This window comes from Gallinula chloropus, assembly GCF_964237585.1.
Source record: "Gallinula chloropus genome assembly, chromosome: Z".
Taxonomy (NCBI): domain Eukaryota; kingdom Metazoa; phylum Chordata; class Aves; order Gruiformes; family Rallidae; genus Gallinula; species Gallinula chloropus.
In genome coordinates this window covers 36,761,034-36,787,634 of record NC_140089.1, presented here as the reverse complement: position 1 = coordinate 36,787,634, position 26,601 = coordinate 36,761,034, and the positions used below count along the sequence as shown (strand labels likewise).

Sequence of the window (26,601 nt, the reverse complement as noted above, 5' to 3'; positions counted from 1 at the left end):
GTCACTTAGCCTTTAAAAAAAAAACCAACAAAGGAGCTAAATAAAATTACTTTCTTATTGGTACTGTCAGAGGCCACTCTAAAAGATAAGTTCCATATAATTTCACACCTTTCAGCAATCCTTTTTCTGAGACATTCACATTTAGGTCCCTTACCTGAGCATACCTGGCCTCAACTGACATGTCTCAAACAATTCAAAGCAGAATTTAAGAAATAGTTTTTGATCTCAGAAAATTGCTGAGGAAAAAATACAAGAACTTTGTTTTAGTAAGGTTTCTAGTTGCAAGTGTTAATATGTTTAAGTAACTTGAGAAATTAAATATATATTTCTTTTCCCCTGTGGAAAATACTAGGACAAAAGAAGCCAGATAATGAACTTGGCAGAATATTTTTAAAGAAAGAAACAGTCTTTTGCACTGTGGGAAAGCAATCCCTAAGTTGAAAAATAATTTCTGAGTACATGCTTACTGGGAAATACTTTTCACAAGGCCCTAGTGACGCTGCATTCTTAATAGTATATCTTTAATACATCCTAATAAAAGACATGATTAAAGCATGTAAATTGAAGAATGTAAAATACAACTGAGAGAGCGTTAGATTTTGAGACTTTATATTTCTCCTTTTAAATTTTGATAGATTTTCACTTCAAAATTAGAAATGCATGAAAAGATTTCTTTTTTTTTAATTATTTACACACAGACTTATAATTAAAATGTGTTTGCTAGAGCTAAGGAATATAAACTACCATACACTCTGGGTAAATGTGCCTTCAGTGACAAAGAACCCTGAGTGTTAATTGCAGTTATTGAAAGTCAATTAACTTTAATAAAAACTTTCATGAAGAAGTAAAAACTACCTTGGGTTTGGAGTGATTTCTTCTGCTCTGATAATGCCTAACTAGTCCAAAGCTGGTATACCTGGTTTAGCAAGTAATCACCCTCAGCTGGATGGACATATAATCCTTAAAGCATCCTTCTTCTGCTGGCTAGAAGGCTATTACCTACTCCAGCAATCTGAAGAGCCACAGCAACTTTTGACGAACTTGCTTTATCTGACTTGGCACAAAGTAGTCTACAGGGAAGGAACCCTCCTTGGACATGCCTGCTGGGCTACACTTAACCATCTCTTAGCAAAGTCTTGCAAGAGCAGTTTATGAACCGCTGCAGACTGAAATTAAGGCGAATCAGTGCAACAAAGGACTGGTCCTTTTGTGGGCTTGTTCCTTTCCATATACACGGAAAATCTGACTCTGTGATCTTACTATTTTTACTATGAATCTTCTGAGGAGGAATGCTTGGCAGGGGAGCAGAGAGGAGTCTTTTGTGAGGGGCCAAACAATATTGAATAAATTAGAATAAATTCCCATGTTACATTCTTACAAGCTGCCATGACTGCAAGTAAGCTTTTTATTATGAAGAAAATATTAAAACCCCATAAAAAATAACACTTCAAATTATGGTGACAACCATTTTCCAACAACATTTTTACCCCAAGAGAATATTTACCATCTCACTAACACTTAAGAGACCTGTGTTGATCATGGGATGGTATCATGGACAATTTGTTTTCTAACACTTTATAAGATTTAATGAGGCAAAACACAATCTGAAGGGAAGAAACAACCATTTCAAAGTAGTCCTTGCAGTTGGGGATTGTTAAACAGAGGCCTTTTTCTACACAGTACATCCTCATGACAAGAAGGAGGTTGAATTTTGTAAGTAATAGCAACAGAATATTTTCCTACTTTATTTTACTCCTTAAGAACCCAGCCTTTTTTAAAATTAGAGCTGACTGACCTTGCTGGACAAGGATCCAGATTACACTCTTGAAGTTTTGGCTTTGGCTTGACATTTTCAGGATAATAGTGACAGTATTGATCTGCTACTACCCGGTTGCTTCTCAGATCAAAACATTCAGCAGATGTCAGCTGGTAACCTGCAATACACAGTGGAAGAAATAATATGTGATGTGGTGTTTTTCCTTTCTCAGTCTGAAGTGAATCAAAGTTCTTGTTTGATAAAAAGCAAACGGAAAGTATCAGCACTTTTGGACATAACAGCTGCAATTTTACGGACCATATCAAAAACAACAACTTAAATCACATGCAGTAGGAAACAAAAGACAACCAGTATGGTCAAATAAAAATTCAGAAACTTAAAGTAAAAAGAAAAGAAAAAAAGCCAAGGTTTCTTGGTTACCAAGCCTCACACATTCAGTTTCAATTCAGAGTGTAAAACTGCTGGAGAGGACATGGGCAAGTGGAGACATCTTGCAATTCTAAAGCAAGCCTAGATCCCATCAGCCCTTATGTCTGTCAGCTGTAGCACTGAAAGCTGCTACTGCTGTTGGTACATCCCTCCCTTCATTTAGATATAACACGTTCATTTTCAAATTTGCACACATTAGAGGTCTAAATCTAAATGAAGCAGTTGGGACAGATCCTGTACGCTGAACTCTGTGTATTCTGGAATACAGTGGTCATTCATTACCTCCTCCACAGGATGCTGAACAAGGGAAAAAATCAGTTTCCCTCCACCGGTGAATGATAGGCTGATAGAAGATAAACTGAACTGAACTGTCAGCAGCACCAGCATAGCGAATCTGAAAAAGATGTAACACCAAAGAGTGAACCTGACATAAATACTGGGAAGAAACGTTTTGCCTTATGCGTCTTGAAGCTTTGAGACAACCTTGTAGCGATTTGAAATACCAGAGATACTTGGCGATAGGAAAATGAAAGGCACAAATAGAGCATAAATTTCTGCCAAAATCTTAGCCGCAAGACTCAGTCAAATAAATGTCTGCGCATAATCAGTGGCATGTCTGACCCTTCTGGGACCATGTCCTGAAATAATGAATTCATGGTAAATTCATGGTTAGTGCCACTGAATAATTTTATCAGGACAGAGGATACAGACTGGTCTTTATTCCATCAGAAAATCACCTACCACTACCTTCTATCCCAACCCATTCACATGGATTTATGGATCTTTTATATTTCCCAAACACCTTCTGAGACCATGTATATTATATTAGATAGTTCAAAGTAAAAAACCAAGGCTGTGCTGTGAGAAATTGAAAAGTATAAAAATTCTAATTCAAGATTTTTTAGTTTCTGAGGTCTCTTACTCATTCTTTGTGGCATTGTCAATATTATAAGGCTGTTCTTCAGCTCACTTTATTTTGGCTGCAAAAATGCTCCTTTCAGCCATAGGCGTGGACTCTTGGCTGAGGCTACGTGCGTGTTCAGAAAACACTCTTTAGAACCTACACGTACTGCCAACTTTTAAGCCACCTGAGCTTTGCTATGCTTCCAGTGCTTTCTGTGCTGAATGGATTTCCCATGTAAACAAGGGTTTGTAGTGCAAGTAGTGCACTAAAAAGAATTCACACTGCTAAGGCAGCACCACTTGCACCTGGCCTGGGAAAAAGTCCCTCCTGTTTGATATCTGTGCTGATTACTGCAGCTATGGGGACTTAAAAATCTCTGCAGGATGTCCCCTGTCCTTACGTCTAAGCCTTTGATGAGCAGCTGGTATAGGAAGAACAATGCTGCTAACAAAAGCCTCTCCTAGATCATTATTTGTCCTAGAACATAATGTATTGGTGTTGCTTGGGCATCTGTGCATCAGTGGCACGATGCTATCACAGGAGAGAACACTGGCAAAGCACAACCAGAAAAGATGTACCTTTCTCTGAGTCAGTATTCCTGCTCTCAGGAGCAATGCTCCCTGTTATTTTTTTTTTTTTTTTCAGACAGATTAAGATGTATCAGCACCACATCCTTTTTCTTTTTCCATGTTTTGAACAAATTGCCCTGCTTCAGTAACACCATTTTTCAATCTGCCTTTTCTCTTTTTCCAAACACCAAGAGACATGGTCAAAGAAGAGACTGCGAAACAGAAGCAAAAATATTGCAAATTGAACTGAACAGCGTAATCTGGGTTGTTTGTTTTGTTTTCTCCTGTAGATGGACAGAAACATGACTACTAATCAAAGTATATCTTGAAGAGGAGGAGGAGGAAGGCAAAAATACTGCAGGGTATGTTGATGGATGTAAGAGATCTGGCCCACTGAGACTAAGGCTGCCCTTTTCTAATTAGAGTAAACAGTGACGTAAATTCCCAACAGGAAAAAAAGAAATACAGCTGTAGCAATACAGCTTCTTCAGCAAATGGGAGGCCTTTTGCATGGATTAATATAATTTGAGTCTGTTTGTCAGAAAGAGGATATCTAATTCCTTGTGCAGGGATGGTGTATTAATCACACACTTCAGAAGGGTCTTTCTGGGCTCATGAAAGCATCATGTACTCCTGGGAAAAATGTTCTATTGTGCTACAAGCCATTCAGGGAGGTCTCTGATCTGAATGCGCAGAAAAAGCGTTCACTTGGGACAATTCTGCTCTTGCTCTTTGTTTTTTAAGGATCGTCAGTGATTCTTAAACTCAGAAGATGTACTCAGCAGTATAGTCTTCAATAAATCACAAAGAACAGACCAAGAGCTCACACAGAGCCTACTACAAAAGGAAAGGGAGGAAAAAGAGTTCACATGAAAAAAAAAATAATCAGGAGGACAGAAGAGCTCCTCTCCCTGCAGACTATTCCTGCATGCCTGCAGAATTATCTGCCTGTTTTGACACAGAGAAAAGACAGATGTACATCTTTTCCAGCCTAATGTGGAAGTCACTCACACAGCCACGATAAGAGCGTAGGTGGGAAAGAATTACAATGAGCCTCAGCCATGCGCTGAAATGATACAAAACAAGCAAATGAAAGAAGCAGGCACAGTATCGTTTATTATTTTAAGGAGTACTGTAAGCAGAAGAGGAACAATCTATGGTGATTCCACACAGCAAAAATTTCTTCTTGATTTTGTTTGACAGTTTGTTAAAGCTAAGATCTTGATCCAGGGGAAAACATCAATGGTTGCTTGAGCTTTGCAAAACTCAAAGCGAGACTTGATAGCTAAATGCTTTAAGAAATGTCCTGATTTTGCTGCACAGGGCCAACTCAACACATTGAAATACTCAGCTCTGGAGTATCATGAAATATTTTACCCTTTCAGTGTTTGCAACAACCTTCTGACTATGAAGGCTTTTGGCTATTGAATGCCAATGCTTCAAATAGAGATCGTCAATACTCGAGAAGCTTCAGTTAGTTCTCTAACAGTGAGTTTTACATCATTAGGCCACTGAACCAGAAAAATCGATAATTGTTCATTATGTTTGGAAATGAAATGCTGTCCAATTTTGTTAATAGCAGACAGCAGAAGTAATCAGCCCTGCATTTGTGCATTGAACACCCTAGATATCATCCTTGACTTCCGTAAAGTTTCAGGGGAATCTGGAACATTCTGAACATCGGTGTAGCCCTCACCACTATGTAATACCCTAGAAGGTACCACCAATCTTATGAAGAGTTGGTTAAAATTAGGGTCCTCAGGCTACCCACCAAAAATTAACTGTCTAGCCTACAGTCACTAGTGACAGACATATCTTTCCAGTAGAAAGACCTCTGGAAGGAAGAATCACTTGTACCCTGTTTTTTTTAATTTATATTGTAAATGACTGGGATGGTTCCACTGAGGCACAAACCTGTTGCTCAGGTGAAATCTGGGATTGATAAAATGCAATACTGATTTTGGGGATATCCACAGAAAGTTGAATGAAAACAACAGACCTCACAATTTTAATTGAAAAGCAGCAAAATCTTTTTGAATTATTCTGATGTCCTGTGACCAAGACACTGCAATATCTGTATTGTTATTTTTCCTATACCCCCCAGATCAGATTAGTTTACATGAAAACAACCTTCAAGCAAAGTCCCCCAAAGCCAAACTCTTTCATGCTTGATTTTGGCAGCATGTTCCTCAACCATTTGTTTATATCCACTGAAGAACACGTGGCCTGGCCTACAAGCCTGCATTAAATTTACTTGGGGGGTTGTGAAATTTAATCAGCAGTTTATAACCATCAATGATAACTAACTAATTACCAAATGGAACCACAAAAAATATATCCAATGAGATGTTCTCATTTTATGAAATTGTGTGTGTTGGGGGAGGAGAAAAGACACTATTATTTTTCATTTATGTGTGTAGTTGTCCCAAACTGGGGACAGGGAATCACTATTGCATACCATTTTTTTCCTTATAAAATTTGATCTAGCTCCACACCACCATGATTATTAAAAAAGTTCTAATGGATTTCTCCACAGTATTATTGAAAATTAGTGCCAAATACGAAATCATAGGGTTTATTAATTTATTAATGAGAAGTTCAACGTAAAAGGCCTCTAAGTAACATACAGAGAATCTGGAGATGAGGGTGTGGAGAACTATCCTTACGTGGCACATGTAATTTTGTGCTTTTCATGTCAGTAAAAACAAAGCTTTTGTACAATGCTTTCCATCTCTACATAGAGTGCTTTTGTGTTTGTATGTAGTGATACACAGTGAGGATGTGCAAGAAACTTGTTACTGTTCATAATTTGTTCATGAGGCAAAAATAGGAGCCAGAAATTGTCATGGGAAAATAATTTTACAAGCTTGTTTAAAATAATATTAAAAGTACAAAAAATACATAACATGAGAAATGCTGAAGGCTTTCAAGCATACTAACACCATGACTCCTCTTCGCTTGCCTTTTCATTCTCTTGGAATGGTGAAGGGAGTTCTGCCTTTGAGCCCCAAAGCTGCTGTCCACTTAGGCATTGTGAAATGTGTACATCTCTTGATTGTGAAAATCCTGTGTGGGATGAATTTGGTTTTGGGGTTGCCTTTATATGGAAGACAGCTCCCTCTCATACTTCTCAATTCAACCTCTAAATCAGCCAGAAAAGCTACTGTGAAATTACATTATCACCAATTTGCATGCTTTACAAAGCATTGCCGAACTGAACTTGCTCACCATGCCCCAATCTTGTATTAAGCTGTGTTCCTTTAGGTGATTAGGGTGACTGTTAAAAAGCCTTTAGACTAAATCTCTCACAAAACCAAAACAGAAAGCTAGATGATTCAAATCTTTTCTCAAACTCTATTGTTCTCCCCAAAGGAAAAGCAAAATAGCAAATCACTGCAATGTACTGGCTAGGATAGCTGGCAGCAACACAGAGTCTGCTGCATCAGCTATAACAGCTGTGATTATCTGTAGAGAATTGACTACTATAGTGTGCCAGAAGCATCTCAAATGAGAAGACCAAAGTTATTCCACAGAACCAGGGACAAGCCCAAATACACCAAAACCAGTCCTGCTGCATCTCTTCTCTGGGTAACACCAATAACATCCCACTGATCTATGGGAAGTCAATTTCACTACCAACAACAGGCTCCCAGGTTAAGAGAATTTGCCTCTGAGCAAACCACCTTAAACCCCACTGCAGAGTATTTGTTAACCTAATTTAATCCTACCTAAGAAATTAATTTAAAAAGTAGGATCCTTTTGTGATACTGTATAAAAATAAAGTTAACAGAATAAAAATGCAATGTTTTCTAGAAAACATAATGTGTTAAAATAATGAAAACTGATCAGGGTTGGCACCAGAGCTTATAGTTGTCTGATTATTGACATGTGTAGACCTGGGGAATTTACATATGATATCAGAAAAGTTACAGAAAAAGAAAAGGAAAAAATAGAAAGAATGATTTGTCAAAGGAATAGAAAATAACATGTTTAAGAAACTGTATTGCCTGAAATTAAAACCTGACAGAATATTTCAGATCAGCAGTATTTAAAAAAAATAAGATTATCAGTAACACACGTCCAGATCCAAATAGGATCCATACAGTAGTTTCAAATTATGTATTTTTTGAAAAGCACAGGAATGTACATCAAATACAATCACATTCAGCCTAGTTTAATGAGCAAGATATAATTTAAACCACAGGAAGATAGATTTAAAAAAATGGTATAAACATTTTTAGAAGGGGCTTCATGAATAATGCATGAAACCACAAACCAAAATTCTCTACATTTGTTATGGGATCAGTAGGTAGAATGAAAGTATGGAAAAGAACTCGAGTAAAGCTTTCTGAACCCAGCACCTTGAGAAGGGTGATGCTTTCTTAACATTGTGATTTGCTTTACCAAAGCAAAGATTCACGAAGGACACTGATAAAGGTAGTTTAGCTCCCAGTTTTCTTCTAGGTCCCTCACCAGAGATCCTAGTCAAAGTTCACAGGAATTAAGAATATCCTTCCATGGACTGATGACTGGATAACCTGTAGGTTATCCTGAACAGGCCCTGTAGCCTATTCTTGCAATGGATGAAGGACATGTGGGATCCCTCAGGAAAGTGCATTAGGGCATGAGTTAGCCAGAATCCCACATGAATAGAATAGTCAACCAGGAGAACCCCACATGAATAAAGGGTCAACCATGAGCTCACCAAATTTGCTAAAGAAAGAAATTATGAATGGTACCTAAAAATGAAACTAACTGTGAGAGGACTTGAAGTTTTGGAAGACTGAATTCAAATTAAGTGAAAGAGAAATAATGTCTCTGGGATAAAACAACTGATCATGTATGCTATGTACTCTTCATTAGCTATGACTATTCAAATGCCATAGTAGGACTATTCGAGACATTCCTCTGAAAATATGATCTCGGTGTGCAGCAACAGTTAAAGAGATTAATGGAATATTACAGAAAGGAAGAAGGAAAGAACATTACACAGCCAAGCAGAATACATTTGTGTCCTGATCATTATGTGTAGTTCACTCTCTGAAGATACACAATTAATCTTGTACTAAATATTTAGCAATTTTGTTACATTTTTTAAAACTATACAGTTATATATAGAAAGTATGCATTTTAAAATATACATTTGTGTTTATAAATATCTTGGGATGCAGGGGGAATTGGCCAGCCCGTTTTCAGTGGTCTGTGGGGAAAGGACAAGGGGCAATGGCTGTAAGCTGGAGCACAGGAAGTTCCGCACCAACATGCGGAAGAACTTTTTCACAGTGAGGGTGACAGAGCCCTGGGACAGGCTGCCCAGGGAGGTGGTTGAGTCTCCTTCTCTGGAGATATTCAAGTCTCGTCTGGATGCCTATCTGTGTAATGTGAGATAGGGAGCTGCTTTGGCAGGGGGGTTGGACCCGACAATCTCTTGAGGTCCCTTCCAACCCCTAAGATTCTGTGATTCTGTGATTTATATATTTAAATACTGGCCACAAGTAACAAGTATATTACAAAGATTATGACTATACAACCAGAGTGGAACCAAAAAAGTACAGAGAAGGGAAATAAGGACAAATTGTATATAGACCATATTTGATAAAAGTAGCTATTAAATAGAGTAGGGCACTAGGAAAGAGGAAAATGATGATGACAGAGATCAAAAATACAAGAGTCATGGAGAAAGATAGTAAATAGTAGTAATAATTTTCTGTTTCTCAGAGCAAGAAAACCTGAAGGAATCAGCAAAAATATTGCACCATTTAAAAATGAGATGCACCCCTTATTTTACAGTGTGTAGTTCATTGTGAAACTCATGAGCTAAATGTTGCCAAAAAGAGAACACACAAACAGAGCACAAAAGGGTCTGTAGAGATTCCTGAGGACAGACTACATTGCAGAAGCACTTCTAGCCAAGTCCAGTTTGCACTATAGAGAAGTGACCTCAGAAAGACATGTATCTCAAGGGGTAGTAAGAGGCTGTATATGAATGGTCACTTCTAGATTAAGGAAAGTATTTTCCTTATTTGACCTTAATAACACAAAATTGACTCAATCACATGTAAACTTTAACTCCTACTGTTTCTGTGTGTTCAGTCTTAATTCTAGCTCATCCACACTGAGGAGCACCATTCAAACAGTGTTTCCAAGACTAGATCCTTCACCACTTCCTGCCTGACCTGCAGTGGTTTCCCAAATAAAAAGCATAATCTCCTGTGGAAAACTTTTTCAGCATCAGAATTAAATTACAGAGAAGACCCTTACTGTCATCACCCCTAATCCTCATACAGTAGTATCTCTAAAATCCAACAATAAACCAGCCATAAACAGCAGGTTCTTGCTGCTAGAGCAGATTTGCATCTTTTGGCTTCTAACCATTCCACAAGGTAAAACACTGTGTTCTCCTGGTTCAAAACTGATTGTTTAATCCAATCCTGGACCTAGCCTGACAAGGCTTGTCAACCTCTCTGCCAGTTGGCTGCCTGCACATGTGTTATCTCCTTCACGCCCTTGCAAATCTCAGGATGTCTAGGCTAAGCCCCAACCTTATTTTCGTTCATTAAACTGGACTCTAATCAAATGCATGTCTCTTACCAGCAGTTTCTGCCAGTGCTAGATCACAACTGAGATAAAAGTTGTCTGGCTACGTTAAATGCTCTGCATAACTCAGCACCCAGTTCTGAGCTAAATCTTATTACTTTTTGGACAAGTGGTGGCCAAAATTTTAATCTCAGCAGTAACTCTGCTCAAGGGAACCCAGTCCACACCATTTCTGAATCAGCAAGCAATACCCCAAGACACTGGCACAAAAAATTAGCCAGGCAGTCTCTTTCGGCAGTAGCCCTTGACCAAAACTTGTCAGCCCTAGCACAAGTACAAAAGACAGTATCAGTACATAGCTAATCATAATCCAAATACCTCAAACACCTTCCAGACAAACATTTATCCAATCCAAGCCTACACATCCCTGATGCAAAGCAGGTCCTACAAAAAAACGTTCATCTTGACACCAGGGATTGACGACCACCATAAATCTAGTCTTGTCTAAACCTAAGCCAACAGAGGCTTTGCCTCCAAATCAGCACAAAGCCTGGGCAACACCCCTAACTAGACCGTGTTTTAAACCTGCTGTTCTTTGCTGCTTCATACCCGAGCCATAGACTTAGCGCCCTAGCTATGTGAAAAGCACAGCCTGTGAAACAAACCCTGACATACTGCATTTTGCCAGACTAATCCTTTCCTACTGGCTGTTTCAGTAAGCCTTGAGCTTAGGTGGTTGACTCCTTTAAATAGTTTGCCAGTAATGACTGTTAGTGTTACATTATCAGATGTGGACCCCACCTGATGGTATTGATTCATCTTCCTCAAAGGATTGCAGGTGTGTGACATGAAGTGGTCACTCCAAGCTCTGCCAGTAAAGGACAAGTCCCCCAGTGTGGTAGTACTGCCTCTGTTTTTAATCATGGTGTCACAAAGATTTCCAGGTGAAACTGACCTTCATTTAATCAGGGTTTTATAAAATGTGTCGCTTTTTTTCTTTTAGGAAAAAAGGTATCACTGTTCATGTGAATCAGAATTTTGTATTAGAAACATCAAAACAGGGAAATTGTCAGAATTTAGGAACAAATTCACATGGAGTTTAAGTTTGGTGGCATCTTTTCCAAGTCTTCTGCCTTTGAAATGCTGAAAGTTTATAATGGAGATTATAATTCTCAAACTACAAAGAAAAAGCACATGAAAAACTCCATCTCCCACTTTGTGATAACAAGGGGGTGGGGGATGGGGGGTTTGTGGGATTTGCTTGTTTGTTTTTTAAAAGAGCCGTTTTACTGAATTATTGTTACCATTTACTTATCTTGTGAAAATACAACAAAGAGTTTAGCACACAAGGAATGTATCACTGACTACTACAAAGTCAAGAAATCTAGCAGTCATACAACTCATGTCCTACAGGAACAGCATGAGTTTTCTTCCTGCAATTTTACAGCCCTCCATGTCACCAATAAACTTAAATGTCAAGTCCCACATTGAGTTTCTAATTCTGAATTATATTCAGGTGTCTAACTTGACCTCTCTGAATAAGAGCATTCAGGGTCAATTGAAAAGTATTGTAACAGTCATTTTATTGACAATCATCCTAAAATTTGAGCCCTGTTAAATCTACAAATTCATTTAGATCTGTTTGCATAAAACCAGCCTTGTTGTAAGAAAGTAAATCTTGACACCCAAAGAGATGTCACTTTGTAAGGAAAACTTGCTAATATCACAGAGAAGCCTTTAATCTGATTTTTTAAAAGGAAATACTTTACCTTCACAAGCTGAAGGCAAAAATAGTCATGGTCATGGCTGTAGTATGTATGGAAAGCAGTTGTAAAGTCTGACATAACTGAGAGGTATGCATGCCTTTTGTTACTCTTGCATTAACCTTGCTTGTATGCACAGTCCTATATATAACAAAACCTAATAACTGAAATATGCAGAAACTACAAAAAATGGTGTTAGAAAAGGAATTAATTAACATAGAATAATAACCTTGTTGCATGAAGTAACATGTAAATATTTTCTATAACTGTTAAACACCTAACTGATTCAAGTGGAAGGAATTTTTAGGTGGCTGATCCAAGGCAAAACCTAATTCTAAGTTTAGAAAAGCTCCTATAACTGAAAACAGGGGGGTTGTTTGTGCATTTTTCTACATCCACTTAAGACAACAGATATATCAATAAACTAACACCTGATGAGCTATGATACTCTGACTTAAAAAAGGTGCAAACACATAGCAGAACTATTAAAATAGTTTAATCTCAACTCATTAGTGTCTGTTCTGCCTGTGCCTAGCCATCCTGGACAATCCTATTGGCCAGAGTCTTCATACAATAGGGTACTGACTAACCACTGCTTCATACCTGGCTTTGATAGAGTAGCAAATGTAGGCACCAAGAGGTAAAGGTACTTTTCCTTGACATAACAGTGGAAATACCAAGAGCACACTCCAATTGTTACCATTTCAGCTGTCCCCAACAGGTATTTCATAACTAACCAGGCTGCCTTAAATCCATAGACAGCAAAAATAATGCAAAATAAGCACTACTGTTTACATTGCACTAATGTTCATCATCTGTAATACAGGTAAATTTGTTTTAGACATTTGTAATTGACCAGCATCTGTCATATAAAGGCATTTGCATTCTGACCTTCACAGAGAAAACAATGTATTCTTCAGGTCAGGCTTCTCCTTGTGAACCAGTCCTGGTAATTTCAGCTATTTTTATGTGCTGCTAACATATCAAGATTGGCAGGGAACACTCTACAGGGTTCTGCTTCTTCACAGGATAACCCACTCCAGCCCAACCCAATCACTTATCCCATTTTCCAATTCACTGTGCAAACTTCTAGCTGCCATAAGCTCTAGGTTAAAGAAAATGTCATCTACCTCTGGGGCCCATGGTGAAAAATTTATGTAGTTCTGGACATGATACAGGTTTTACAATTTTACAGCTGAAATCTTTCAAGTTCCTTGGACCTACTGGAAAAGGATTTATTTTATTGTAATTCCCAAATGTTCGTTTCTGTATGTGTGTTTTCCTACAGAATGTGTGCATTGCTTCCAGCAATGTGTTTTATATTACCTGGAAGAATAGAAATGCTCTAATGGGAGGAAACAATTTTATTCTTACTGCCAGTGCAACATAAAGCAGAACTTCAAAATGACACCATGACTTCTCAAGCAAAGTCATCCCATTTATTTCAGCGCTTGGGGACCTCATACTGCACTCGCTCACAGTCTTCTGTGCAATTACACTGGTATAAACCCCACAAATCATGGGCCAAAGATACAGAATTTATTTCTATTTGCTTGTCACGGACAAAACAAGCTGCATTTCTTCGCATTATAGGTACCTCAGCAGCATATGCAGAAAGTAATCTACCTTTTCTTGTAATGAGTTAATCTTTTCTCTTTAGGGTACACACTGGGTATTATGCCTTTCTTGGCATAAACTCAGTCTCAGGGAGTGTCCAATGAAATTTTCCTCACTATAAAGAACTCCATGGAGAGCTCACAAGATAGCCTAGACTATGCTTTGTGGTAAATGTCTGCTGGAAAGTTGAGATCTACAAAAATCTCTCTCATCTCTCTAATGCATCTTGCCTTTATGTTGCTCCAAGAGGTCAATGACCTATGACCCTCACCTTGATAGTGAAGTCTGCAGTGAGAGGCCCAGATATTCTTAATATCTCCTTGTCAGGAAACTTCTGGAAGTCAATGCTAGAGTTGTCCACGAGGAAGGTACCTGTGGAGATGAGGCTGTTTTCACTCTTCACACCTTGGAGAGTCTTGGTTTCCAAATCTGACAAACACAAGCAAATAAAGAGGAAACTATAGCATTAGAATTTGAAATAAGTTAAGACCGGAAAAAGAAGATCGATGCCAAACAGTCCTGATGCAGATTTGCTTCCTAAATTAGGGATAATAAAACTTTTTCATTCTTTTCCACAGTTTGTTCACATTCCCATACATTCCTTTTATTTTTTCTCCTCCATCTGCTTTCTGGCTTTGCTCACCCCTTTGTTTTCTAGTTCTGCATTCACCTCCTCACCCACAGGTCATGTTTTTACTCTCTTTAAGACATATTAATCCATTCCAAGTTAGGCATATTTGCTGTCATTTAACTCTCTCTCAGAAAGTCACGCTCCTATGTGGAGAATGACTCAGACCTTCCCCCTAGTCCACCCACCCCACCCCCCTGCACCCCCCCTATTTTACCCCCCTTCCCCTACGAGTGCTGGCTTTGTTAAGTTGCTGTTCCCTTTTTCAGTTCAAAGGTGGGTCACTATCCACGTGTTGCTATGGTAGACAATTAACTGAAAGCAAGATGTCTGGGAAAGAAAGATCAGTATGACAGCAATCCTGCCTCCTCTCTAGAAGTTGTCTGTTCCATCCCAGTAGAGTAGGAAGGGAAGCACTCTTGAGCTCTTCCTCTGGGTCTTTCTCAATTCTCAGCTCCCAAAAAGTGGGCATTATTTCTGATAGTTTGGTGGCAGTTACTTCTGATTGTTAAATCATAATAAATAAATTTAATAACTTGTTAAATGGAAATGGAATAAAAAGGAAACAGTCAGAAATTAGATCTGTTCCATTATCTAGCTAGACTCCCCACCAACTCTAGATTACGCTTCACAGCACATTCACCAATAAACTGTTTCTTCTTGTTATTGCAAACAACACGTTTCATCAGGAAGGACTGCAAAGCTGTACTCCCTTCATGATGTTTGTGAATTTATGCACAAAATCTACACAGAGAGGCGGCTAAGGCAAAATCTGAATTAGATGGGGACATGACATACCATTAATCTGGGAGGAAATCATATTTACAGATACAGTAAATGGGAGAAAAGTCTTTATAAGCATGTATTAATTGTGGGGGGAGATAATTGCAGCAATTAGCTTGCTTTTCAGGATGGGTCACGGGAATTAATTCATGAAGGACGTTGCTGAGGCAGTACACTAAGAATTTGCTCTGTATTAATGAATTCCTTGGTTTGCAATGAGACTAGTCTCTTCCTTTGTGATGCACTCGGCCATATATTTATTTCTGGACAAGGCTGCATGCATCAGGGATAAAGTAGGTTTTAAGACTTGTGTATATATAATAGGCCTCCTGTTGACTTCTCCCACAACCAAAGTTCATAGGGCAAAATACTCCCTCCTCCACAACTGACTGGAGCTCATACATATATAAAACCCTTTGATGGGTGAACAGAAAGATTCATGGAGACATCTGAAACAAGGAAGAGATGTATTTGGACTTATTCATGTTTACACAGAGCACAGTTCATCTAAATCTCAACCAATGACTCAGGCAGACCTTGCCGATTCAAATCTTCTTGTTCTGAAATGTGATATGGCCTGAGTGAAGACAGCTTTAGATCAATCTCTCCTGCTAAAATCTCATTTCTCTCTAAGCTGTCTTATATCTCAATTTCACTGAAAAAATAATAAAAGTAAGAGATTTTTCTACTTTGGAAGGGAACATCTATACTGGGAAAGAAGACAGGAGAGAAAGGAAGAGTACAAATCATTTACTGGGAAAGTAATAACAACCATATTGGAGCAACTCAAGAATACCCAAAGGGCTACTTAAAACTGAAGTACAAGGCAGCATTTGAACTTTTAAGCAAAACATAATGCATTTTTTCTTAGATTATAAACTGTAATTTGTTGGTCTTTATTCACAGCTGTAAATATAAAGAACTGCTAAAATGTGATGGCATGCCTGCTGCTTTTGCAACACAAGAATTAAGCTACAGAACAGGACTGATAAACCACCCTTTATTTTGCCAGTCAGTATAAAATCTTTGGGCAAGAGAAATCTGGGGAGTGTGGGAATGACTTGGTGTTTTACCTTCTTCCCGACACTAATGTTTGTGTTTACACTGACAAGCACTAAGGACTCTGAACTGGTGCGACCTGCAGTGAAGTCCTGTTGCCTTTTGGAAAAGGAGATGAGAAGCCCTACTTATCTTAAAACAGTTTGTGCTTCTGAGACATTACACAGTGCAGCTTGTGGTTGGTTTTTTTTCTGACAAACAGTAAATCCCATTTACCAGCATGCTAGTGTTGATTTGCTGCTGATGAAAAAAGGAGCAGCTTGTAAGTAGCTACTGTATTGGAAGGTGAGAGAGAGGGAGGCAAGGAGTTTCTGTTCATGAAAGAAATGAATTTGCCTCCAGCTCTCCCAGCATATTCTTACATCCTGAGACTCCTCTCCCAAAGAGGGCTACGCAGCTGTTGGAGTAGGCAGCTCCCTGTCAGACGATGCAGGGAAGTGTTATAGCCACCAAGCAACAGGCTAGCAGCACTCAGTGGGCTCAATTCCTTGGAGCAATGTCACTAGTAAGAAGCGTGGTTTGACTTATGCATGCTGTTCCTGCTCTTCAGGCTGTGGCTCTGTGTGCGCGTGTGCACGCGCATGTGTGTGTGTGCATCTACAGGAGTGAGACAGATTATCATAACAGAAACATATGTTAAAGTCATGAGCAGCTTGATGGCTAAAGCTCAGCTGTAGGGAAGCTTATACTTTACTGTCCTCAATATTTCTTCTCTCAGTGGGATATATTTTATTAATTTTAAACAAAAGCAGTTTGCACCAAGTGAGCCAGCCAAAGGATACGCAAACAGAGATGACTGAAGAATTATGGAGGGGCAAAGGATTCTGCAATGTTGACTAAGCTCTGCTCTAAGAAAAAAGAGTGTACCACTGATGTAACTGGGTCTGAGGAGAGCTTCTGAGGGCAGGACTCATCCCTGTGTGGATATCAGTGATCTGAGAGAGGGAAACCAGACACCACAGTGTAAACAGAGCACTGCGGGTTAGCAAGGCTTTCTTAGATAAATGTACACTAACTTCTTCTACTTACACAAATGATCAGGTCCTTTCAGCACGAGGCGGACTTGTCTGCTTCCATAAGGAATAGCAACCACTGTATCATCCACTGTGGGAAGCCAAAAACACACGGAATAAATAGAGAAAGAAATGCCCATCTGTTTTCAAATAAGCAGTAAAATAGTTGAATACAAGATAGACAAAAGAAAAGCTTTTGGATTAATGAAACAACTCTAAGAATTATGAGAGAACATTAAAAATCTGAAAAAAAAAGAACTTGTTAAATGTGGTAAGAACCTTTTACTTAGAAAAACCCAAACCTGTTGATTTTCTTTATTTTCAACTCTTTCACACTCATTTCTGGATTTCAAGAGTGTTCTGTTTCATTACCATTCCACTTAAACCTCCTCCAAGTGTTCTGAATTGGTGTTTGTGGTAAAGAAGCAGAAGCCTATTCTGATGTTTAAATAAGCAGCCCATCCCTTCACTTGACTCTTTCCCATTTGAATCCTATAGCTTCACTGTGACCCTGCCCATGCTATAGCATGGTCCCCCACTGCCCTCAGGCATGCTTTCCCTTTCACACCTTTTATTTTAATGACTAGAAGTGCTATAATTCTACTTCCCTTTCCACACCACTAACAGAAAGCCCTGGAAAAACAGAAGCCCATTGGACAGCCATGTAAACAGGTGTTAGAGCAGGATCTTGCACATATGAAGCCCATGGGTGCTCTGCCAACTGGATTTAAACTGAGGTGTGAAGTAGCATGTAGGTCACATGCTGCTGTGAAAATTAGTTAGGTCAGCATTTCTAAAGCGACAGGAATCTCAGCAATGTCCTGTAGGGAAGCAGGAAGGAAAGGGGAGGAAAGATATAAATGCAGAAAATGCTCCCAACTCCATGCCTGGGTTGTAAAGTTGGTTCCCAGAGAACACTGACCTCAACTAACCAACACACCTCGGTTCTTCATTCACCTTTCCCAGTCCTTCCTGCCTCATTCCCCTTTAATTAGAAGTCAGGAAGGAAAAAGTATGCACACCGAACATGATTTTTTTCTTTGGGGTGGGGAGGTGGTAGACACAGGAGGAATGACTCCTCTATTGCTATATGTTCATTGCAACTGCTGACATTTGTGTTGTGCAATGCCTGCTAGCAAGAACTATAGCTCAGCTTGCAAAGCAATATGTTGCTTTGACAGGTAAGGCTAAATCAGTCAATAAAAGTGTATCATCTTTCATCCAAACATATGAGCTGGAGCCAACCTGGGAAAGCTGCCCCAACTTAACTATATTAGGATTCTCAGTTACCAACAAAATAGTTATTAATGCTTCCATTTTATGTCAGAAAGTGAAGAGAAGCAACAGAAAGAGGGAAAACTACAAGAAACCAGAACTTTTTTTAAACAAACCTATGATATCTCAAAAATGTGGACTAATACACTTTTGAATTTTAAATGCAGTCATACATCATAGTGATTTTAGATATTCTCATATTGTAGAACGTTATAGGATGAAATATCAATACTTGTGTGGCCTCTTAATATCCCAGAAGAGATTGGGCAAATGTAGGCAGTCTGATAAATATCTTAGAAGAGTTGTGCAAAGATAAAGCCTGTTCATGTGCCCGGGCTATCCATTTTCAAAATCTGATTTCATATGTTTCTCAAAAAATTCAGAAATTTCGGTGTCTTCTAAGACTTCCATAACACTGGAGTTAAACTCTATTCAACACAGACCTGCTCATGTGCATCTCTGGTATCACATTAATTAACAAAGATAGGCATCTTTAATTTCTACACAGAATTCAAACTTTCTATTTGAAGGAAATATTGAAGCGTCACAAAATTCTAATGCTGCTTTTACTGGTACCGTTCTGGCACTCATATTAAAGATGCCAAGTATGATAAATGCATTTTATCCATTTTGAGGAGGGAAAACCATGAATGTGACATAGTGTTTTGCTGTACATTCATCAGATTTATTGGAATAAGTCTGGGAAAATTGTATTTTCTGATTTTTCATAAAATATTAACAGTCTTTTTAAAATTCTTACTTTAAAACTGTTCAACATCATTATTATATTCAACTGTCTCTCAGTTACGAGGTTTGCGCTGGAGAGTTAAGAACTCATTGGTATGTCACAGAAAAATTGGACAGTCTGAAGATCATGCAAGCTTCTATATCATATATTCCTAGCATGTCTCCTCTGCCTGAGGGTACTGTTAGGACTATATTTCACCCGACCTTGTAGCTGCTCTGCATCTGAAATCCTAGCACACTTCATGTGAAATGCAAAGCTCAGTGGGATTTACGCTTATCACAGCGCTTCCTGCTTTCGTGAAGCAGGAGCAGTAGGGACTGAAGGATAATTTCCTGAGGTTAACAGTGATAAGAGGGAGACATTTCCTGTGAAGAGGCATGTGAAAGTAAGCATGGTAACATTTAGTCACAGCTCCCCAGCAATAAGCGGAGAGGCAGATTGAGAAGCGGCCATGTGGAGCACTCCAAAGAAAAGGCTGTTAAAGGGCAAGCAGCTTCCACCAGACAAGATGCATAGGGAAGCAGGGGACAGTCCCAGGTCACTGGGAGGATGGTGGCCCATGGTTGTGAAGAAAGTGCAAGGTTATGTGTCAGATACATAGAAACAAAAGCATAAACCTTCCTTTTTTAATAAAAATGTAGGAGAAAACTCAGCATTCAACACTGACACCTGCCCTGCTATGCTTGTGTTTCTGACACCACTGGGAGATGTCTGCTACCTCTATAAATACTGAGGAAGATGTTCCTGTAGCAAGTGCTAAGTGTTTAAAAGCTCTATGAATTTCCTTCTAGCACTATCCGTCTCCTAAATCTTTGAATGATAGAAACACCATGGAGAAGGAGAATGGATATGAGCACCAAGAGAAAAGGAATACAGTGTAGTGAGCTGAAGACTGGGTCTGGGGTGGTTTTGAGCTGTAGTCAACTTCAGAAACTACCAGGAGAGCTTTGTAATAAAGGTCACTGTCCAATTTTCTTCGCACAGTCCTCAGAATTCAATGTTGTGCTCTCTTAGGCAAATAAACCCCCAAGTGAGCCCACAGAACACCTCTGCTGGTATCAGGTCACTGCTGCACGCGCCCTTCTGATTTTTCTTACATTGTATGCCAGTCTATCTCACACAGGCTTTTAATGCCTTGTTCATCCCATGGACAAAATAGACTTAGTTCTTGAGAAACATGGATTATTTTATAATGATAACTTGGAATTAAGCTATTGATTAGCCAAATGTAGTCCAGTCATTCCAGCAAAGAAATCAGGCTCTGATTCCTGATATGCTTATGTGCATGTATCTACAGTGACAAATAAGATGCTGACACAGACTAAGTGTCAAAGTGAGAGGTATTTAAGCAGCACTGAGGAGGATAAATGCAGAAAATAAACACAGAGTAGATTTTTTAAAGCTCCTCTCGAATTTTCACAGCATGTACAAGAGCCATTTAGAAGTAAATCTCAAAAAAGTTCTTACTAATTCACACACGTAAAGGAGATTTGTAAGTGTGCCTTTACAATCATAAAAAGCTAATTTAAAGGAGCACTTCTGATGTATTGGAAATTCATACTGTGTTGCATAACAACATGTAAGTCTACAGCAGGAAGAGAAGAATGCATATATTATATAGAGTGCAAACAAAACCTGATTACTTCATTTCTATGTAACAATAATTTGCATGCAAATGTATCCGAACAATCCATTTCCTAACATTTTTTTCCCATTTGCCTCACTCTAAGACTACAGTCTCTGCCATCTGCTCTCCTACCTATCTAGCATTCTTTATATTTAAGAGCAAACCATTGGGATATTATACTGTGCATAATACATTAACCTCAGAAGAAAAGAGAAGAGCACCTTTTTACCACAAAGCAACTGAAAAACAATGAATTATTCCTATAGGAAAAGACATTTGCCAAAAAAAGTTCAGAAATACTATCATGTCTCAAGCAGCCTGGAGATTTCTGAATCTCTTCATGCACATTGCAGGAGCAGTAACAATGAGGTGAAATTCCATTCCTAAATCTTTGTGAATTATTTTCTTTGCCCTCTAATGTGCAGTTCTGCCTCAGCAATGGGACTTTTATGAGGACTATTCCTTTCTTCATGTGAATTTCTTTCTTTCTTTCTTTCTTTCTTTCTTTCTTTCTTTCTTTCTTTCTTTCTTTCTTTCTTTCTTTCTTTCTTTCTTTCTTTCTTTCTTTCTTTCTTTCTTTCTTTCTTTCTTTCTTTCTTTCTTTCTTTCTTTCTTTCTTTCTCTTTCTTTCTCTTTTCTTCTTTCTTTCTTTCTTTCTTTCTTTCTTTTCTTTCTTTCTTTCTTTCTTTCTTTCTTTCTTTCTTTCTTCTTTCTTTCTTTCTTTCTTTCTTTTCTTTCTTTCTTTCTTTCTTTCTTTCTTTCTTTCTCTTCCTTCCTTCCTTCCTTCCTTCCTTCCTTCCTTCCTTCCTTCCTTCCTTCCTTCCTTCCTTCCTTCCTTCCTTCCTTCCTTCCTTCCTTCCTTCCTTCCTTCCTTCCTTCCTTCCTTCCTTCCTTCCTTCCTTCCTTCCTTCCTTCCTTCCTTCCTTCCTTCCTTCCTTCCTTCCTTCCTTCCTTCCTTCCTTCCTTCCTTCCTTCCTTCCTTCCTTCCTTCCTTCCTTCCTTCCTTTCTTCCTTCCTTCCTTCCTTCCTTTCTTTCTTTCTTTCTTTCTTTCTTTCTTCTTTCTTTCTTTCTTTCTTTCTTTCTTTCTTTCTTTCTTTCTTTCTTTCTTTCTTTCTTTCTTTCTTTTTCTCTTTCCCTTCCCTTCCCTTCCCTTCCCTTCCCTTCCCTTCCCTTCCCTTCCCTTCCCTTCCCTTCCCTTCCCTTCCCTTCCCTTCCCTTCCCTTCCCTTCCCTTCCCTTCCCTTCCCTTCCCTTCCCTTCCCTTCCCTTCCCTTCCCTTCCCTTCCCTTCCCTTCCCTTCCCTTCCCTTCCCTTCCCTTCCCTTCCCTTCCCTTCCCTTCCCTTCCCTTCCCTTCCCTTCCCTTCCCTTCCCTTCCCTTCCCTTCCCTTCCCATTATTCCGTCAGAGAGCATCCTTGGTAAAAAACGTCTCTCACTTCTCCTCACAGAAATGGAATGTTATCTGGTAGATTCCACAAATGCAGACAGGCAGCCTTCAGCAGATACTACCCTGCTATTTGAATCTCAGCACAAGAAAAAGTGTGCCAGAATGTTAGATCCAGTCTGATTAAATTCTGATACCACTGAGGAGGACTGAGGGCAGGTTTGCAGTCTGGCATATGTTATTCCTTAGCTGTATCTACATAGGCATGACAGTACACCTACCTTTTCACCCTTCCTTCAAACTGACCCAGCATGCTCCATCTCTTATCCCAAAAGATTTTTATGTCCTTCTATTGTGCTGTAATTAGGCTGAAAAGCCTGTCTGAGGTCCAGGGTAAATGAACCCTATCACTGGGGCACACTAATCCTACTTTATCACTCTGAGTTGAGGCTGGCTCAGGGACTACACAGGAAAGCCCATGTCTCTTCGTACCCATCCATGTAGGCACCTCTGGACAACTCTAACACCTCAGTCCACCCCAGGGCTGAGTCACCATGCAGGCAGACATACTGTAGGGACAGGTCTGTGAGAGAACACTGTGCCAGCTTGGCACCACCATCCCTCCAGGTATCCCCTCTGCTGTAGAGCAGCAAAAGGCATTCTGTAGAGAGCAGCAAGGACTGAGTCCTATGCCCAGCCAGATAATAAAGAGGGAGCAGTATGGGTAATGCTACCTCTTTTCATTCTTCTGCTCCTCTCAAGCAACCAGCTGGCTGAGATGGGGTATATCCTGGTAACACCTTCCCATAATCTTCTGTCCACCCCCACAGCCAGCCTGGTTTAACCCAAGAGGGCAACTAGACTGACTATGACCCTGTGACCCTTCAACCACCATCAAAAGAGTGGGGTGAGATCTAGTTTGCAGGAAATGCATGTTTCACTAGGAGGGGAAGATGGCACTTTACCAGAAGGGACAGCTTACATTTATTTGCTGAGAGCTGGGACTTATACTGGCCTCGAACCAGCCGGCAGGTGGACCCGTCGCCATTGCAGACCCCACAGTTATCCTCCTTGACAGCGCTTCCCAGCTGGCGGTCACAGCCAACGATCTGGCAAGAAAGAAAGATGTGCAGTTCAACATCAGCACCTACTGACTGACTGCTCGACCCATCTCTGCAACTAATTACCGCAAAATTGCTCTCTCAGCATCTCTAGAGGGATGTAAAGTACCTTAGCAACTAAAGAGGCTGAACAAATCTGGCTGGGAGTTTGAACTGAATTCAGACATGAGATAGTGAACAGGTTAGTACTCAGCGGCTTTGGCAGTCCAGAGAAAGAGAAGAGTATTGTTGTAGGTGGGTTTTTAGGGCATTGTGAACATTTCTTGGTCAGAGTCCTACCAGAAATTACACATATTAGAGTTCAACAAAGAAAAATGCCTGAAATAGATCAGGCAACAGTTAGGAAGCAGACAAAAAGTAAAGATAAAAGTAAAGAACAGCACAGATAAATAGCAACATGGCTGAGATCTCAGTGAAATTTATCTGCTATGTAATCTGAAAATCCATGTGGTTTAAATTATGTGTGAGAATAATTCCATTCCACACTATCAATGCCTCTGTTCAGACATTGTTAAAGATCTGATAAAGAAGGAAGGAATGGTTGCAACAGAAGAACTGAGAGTCAGAAATGCGATTACCTGCTCTGAAATGAGCTTTATGCTTATGTGTAAATTGCTTGGTTCAAAATTTTAAAACTTGAATAGATGAACCAGGTGAAAAACATATAGTTCCCAAGAAAATAAAATGTAAATTTACAGCTATATACATTTCAAAATCCTTTTGCTTGAACTTTGAATTCTGTATCCAAGTTATGAATTTTGCACATAAATAACTTGAATACAAGAAATTAAGAAAGTCCGTACAGTGTTATGATTATCTTTATACAAACTAGAAAATTAAAGGCCTTCTAGCATTCTGGCATGCAAAGTAAGCAATGAAAAAATATTTGTGTATAAATGGTACTTCTAAAGAGTTTGTCCTAAGATTCCTAGCCAAACAGAGAGTATATATAAACATAGAGAATTTTAAATAAAGGACTTATTTCAGTTTGAAATTTTCCTGCATCTGTGAGTTTCAGCTAAATCACAGACCTGGGTCCTAAAAACTAATCAGAGCAAGTAGGGAATTTATCATCCAGGCTCATAAAAGTTGCATGTGTAGCTTGCCCACATAAACATTCAGACTAATATTCCTTCTTCATGCAAACCTGTGTATCCAGAATTGCAGATCTCTCCTAGGGTGAGATATACTTCTGGGTTTGATACCTTTTCTTTAATTGCCGTGAAAATGCAGGCTTTGATTAATATCCAGTATTTACTTTTAACAATTAATTTCCTATTTCTAACATAATTATTTTACTAGTGGAACGATAGCTGTTTCCTTTGTTATCTGTCATATTGATAGTGCAATTAATTTAATTCAAATCATTGCAGGTTTAGATTCAGGCTTGATGAAAGTTATCATTGAATATCTTTGACTTTACCCACTTCTATCAGGTCAGGACTGGGTCAGTTGCTTACACTCCTGCATGATGTCTCCAGGGGATTTAATGGAGTCTAATGTCAAGCACAATGGATATATTTCCCTGAAAATCTAGTCATATCCAGACTGCAAGACACATTTATCACATTAGAAACACTATGACAATTAATGGTTAGATAGCTGATGCAAAGTTAAGATTTATCTTGACTGTGACTACTCCATACAGACCTTTCAAGTACAGATATAGAAATATCAGCAATACCATGTTGAGATTTGGGTAATTTTTTTTTTCTCTGCTTAAGAATATCCCTATAGGAGCTGAGCCACCTTCAATATACACAGAAAGGTTTGCTTTAACTTTCATGAATGTTTTTGCATAGAGAAGACACAAACCCCTCACCCACTTTCATGATCTGAAAACATAATGCCTACAAATCAGATTAATTTCCTTCAAGTTGAATACAGCTCACTAGCACCCACAATGAGAAGGGTCCTGCTCAGGAGCCCAGATATCAGAGGAAAGGTCAGAATCCCCTTTCACATCTGCCCATAACATGTTTTATAGTCACTCAACTGTTCAGTCTAGAGTTACACCCAAATCTTTGTGCCTTCACCTATTTTGAAAAGAACATGTGAACTGCCTCAATATGAAAAGAGTTGGATGTTAAATCCAGGTATGTGGCAACAGATTTTGCAAACAGCCTTTAGCACTTTAAAGCCTTTTTAAACTTTGTGAATCATCACAAATTAATTTATAGATTAAGCAATCTGAGGCTAGGTCACAACTTGTAGAGGAAACTGCCAGAAATATCTCAGGTGTAAAAGGAAGTTATATAGAGGTTCGTTGCTCTTTTTTTGAGATGGGGTGCCATTGCCATTGCATAAAATACAAATAAGTCTTTTGTTGAAATGCCATATGTCAAATGGAAGTGTAAGCAAAATGGAGACCTCTGGTGAACACCAAAACTTACACGAGCTGTACAAAATTTGCCTTCTGTACTTGTAGTCTCTCAGATAATTTATGCTATTAGAAATCTTGATGAAATTACATTTCCTATTTTTCCCCAAGGTGTCTACAGAATGTTTTGTTTTACACTGTTAGATTATCTGTCTTAATAAATATCTAGAGGTCTGGGAATATGTATGAAATTTTCACTAAAACCCCTTATGAGTGATTAACTAATGCCTGAAAAAAATGTTCTAGAGTTCACTGCTTTTTTTCTTTTTTTTTTTTTTTTACCTCCCTTACTACCTAGGGAAATCCTTTTTCCATCTTTTGAAGATAATTACACTCAGTAAAAAGGTTGATAGTATTTGCAACAGAGTTGCCGATGCTTTAAAATGAAAAACACTACTCCAGATCTCTTATATTACTTTTTAGTAGCTCTTATGTGAAAACATTATATAGGTTGGACTCTTATGAAAGCAAAAGATCAGACAAGGAAATATTAAAGTGCTCCTGAAAAAATACAGAGTTCATGAGAATAATAACTTTTGTCTCTACGAGCAGAAGAAACATAGGTTTGTCTTAGTTGAGAATATGCCATTTCTATAACATTATTTTCATTCTCTGTCAGGGCTGCAGAGAACTCACTGCAAAAGATGAAGTTATGGGTGAAGGTATGTCACCATCTTTGCCCCTGAAAATCTGCAGAGAGATAACAAGGAGCAGGAAGGCAGAATTGTTTCTTTCCACATCCACCCATAACATGAAGAAAACACAGGGGTGGTTTTGGAATGGCTATTATCAGAGATGCCAAAGGTGCAACACACTGTCAGGGAAAGCAGATTTGCTTTGACTTCAGAGCTAGAAAAGCGTGCTGAGGCACTGACCTGTGGACATACTCACCCGGATAGGGGCAGCTGAAGACTTGTCTTGAAAATAAGCACTGCAGAAGGTACTGCTTGACCATCTTGGCACAGAAAGGAGTGAACAGGGATATTGT

The 26,601-nt window shown here is 39.0% G+C and overlaps 1 protein-coding gene across 1 annotated transcript in view; it reads right to left on the bottom strand.

The window, feature by feature from the left end:
* Positions 1–26,601, bottom strand: part of ADAMTSL1 (ADAMTS like 1) — a gene marked incomplete at both ends in the record, with an annotated part of 454,988 nt that overhangs the window by 103,153 nt on the left and 325,234 nt on the right. The window contains 5 exons of the mRNA XM_084278732.1: positions 1,796–1,934; positions 2,489–2,600; positions 13,868–14,025; positions 17,096–17,170; positions 23,095–23,221. Of these exons, the coding sequence (XP_084134858.1) occupies positions 1,796–1,934; positions 2,489–2,600; positions 13,868–14,025; positions 17,096–17,170; positions 23,095–23,221 (611 nt within the window). The remainder of the gene's footprint in view (positions 1–1,795; positions 1,935–2,488; positions 2,601–13,867; positions 14,026–17,095; positions 17,171–23,094; positions 23,222–26,601) is intronic.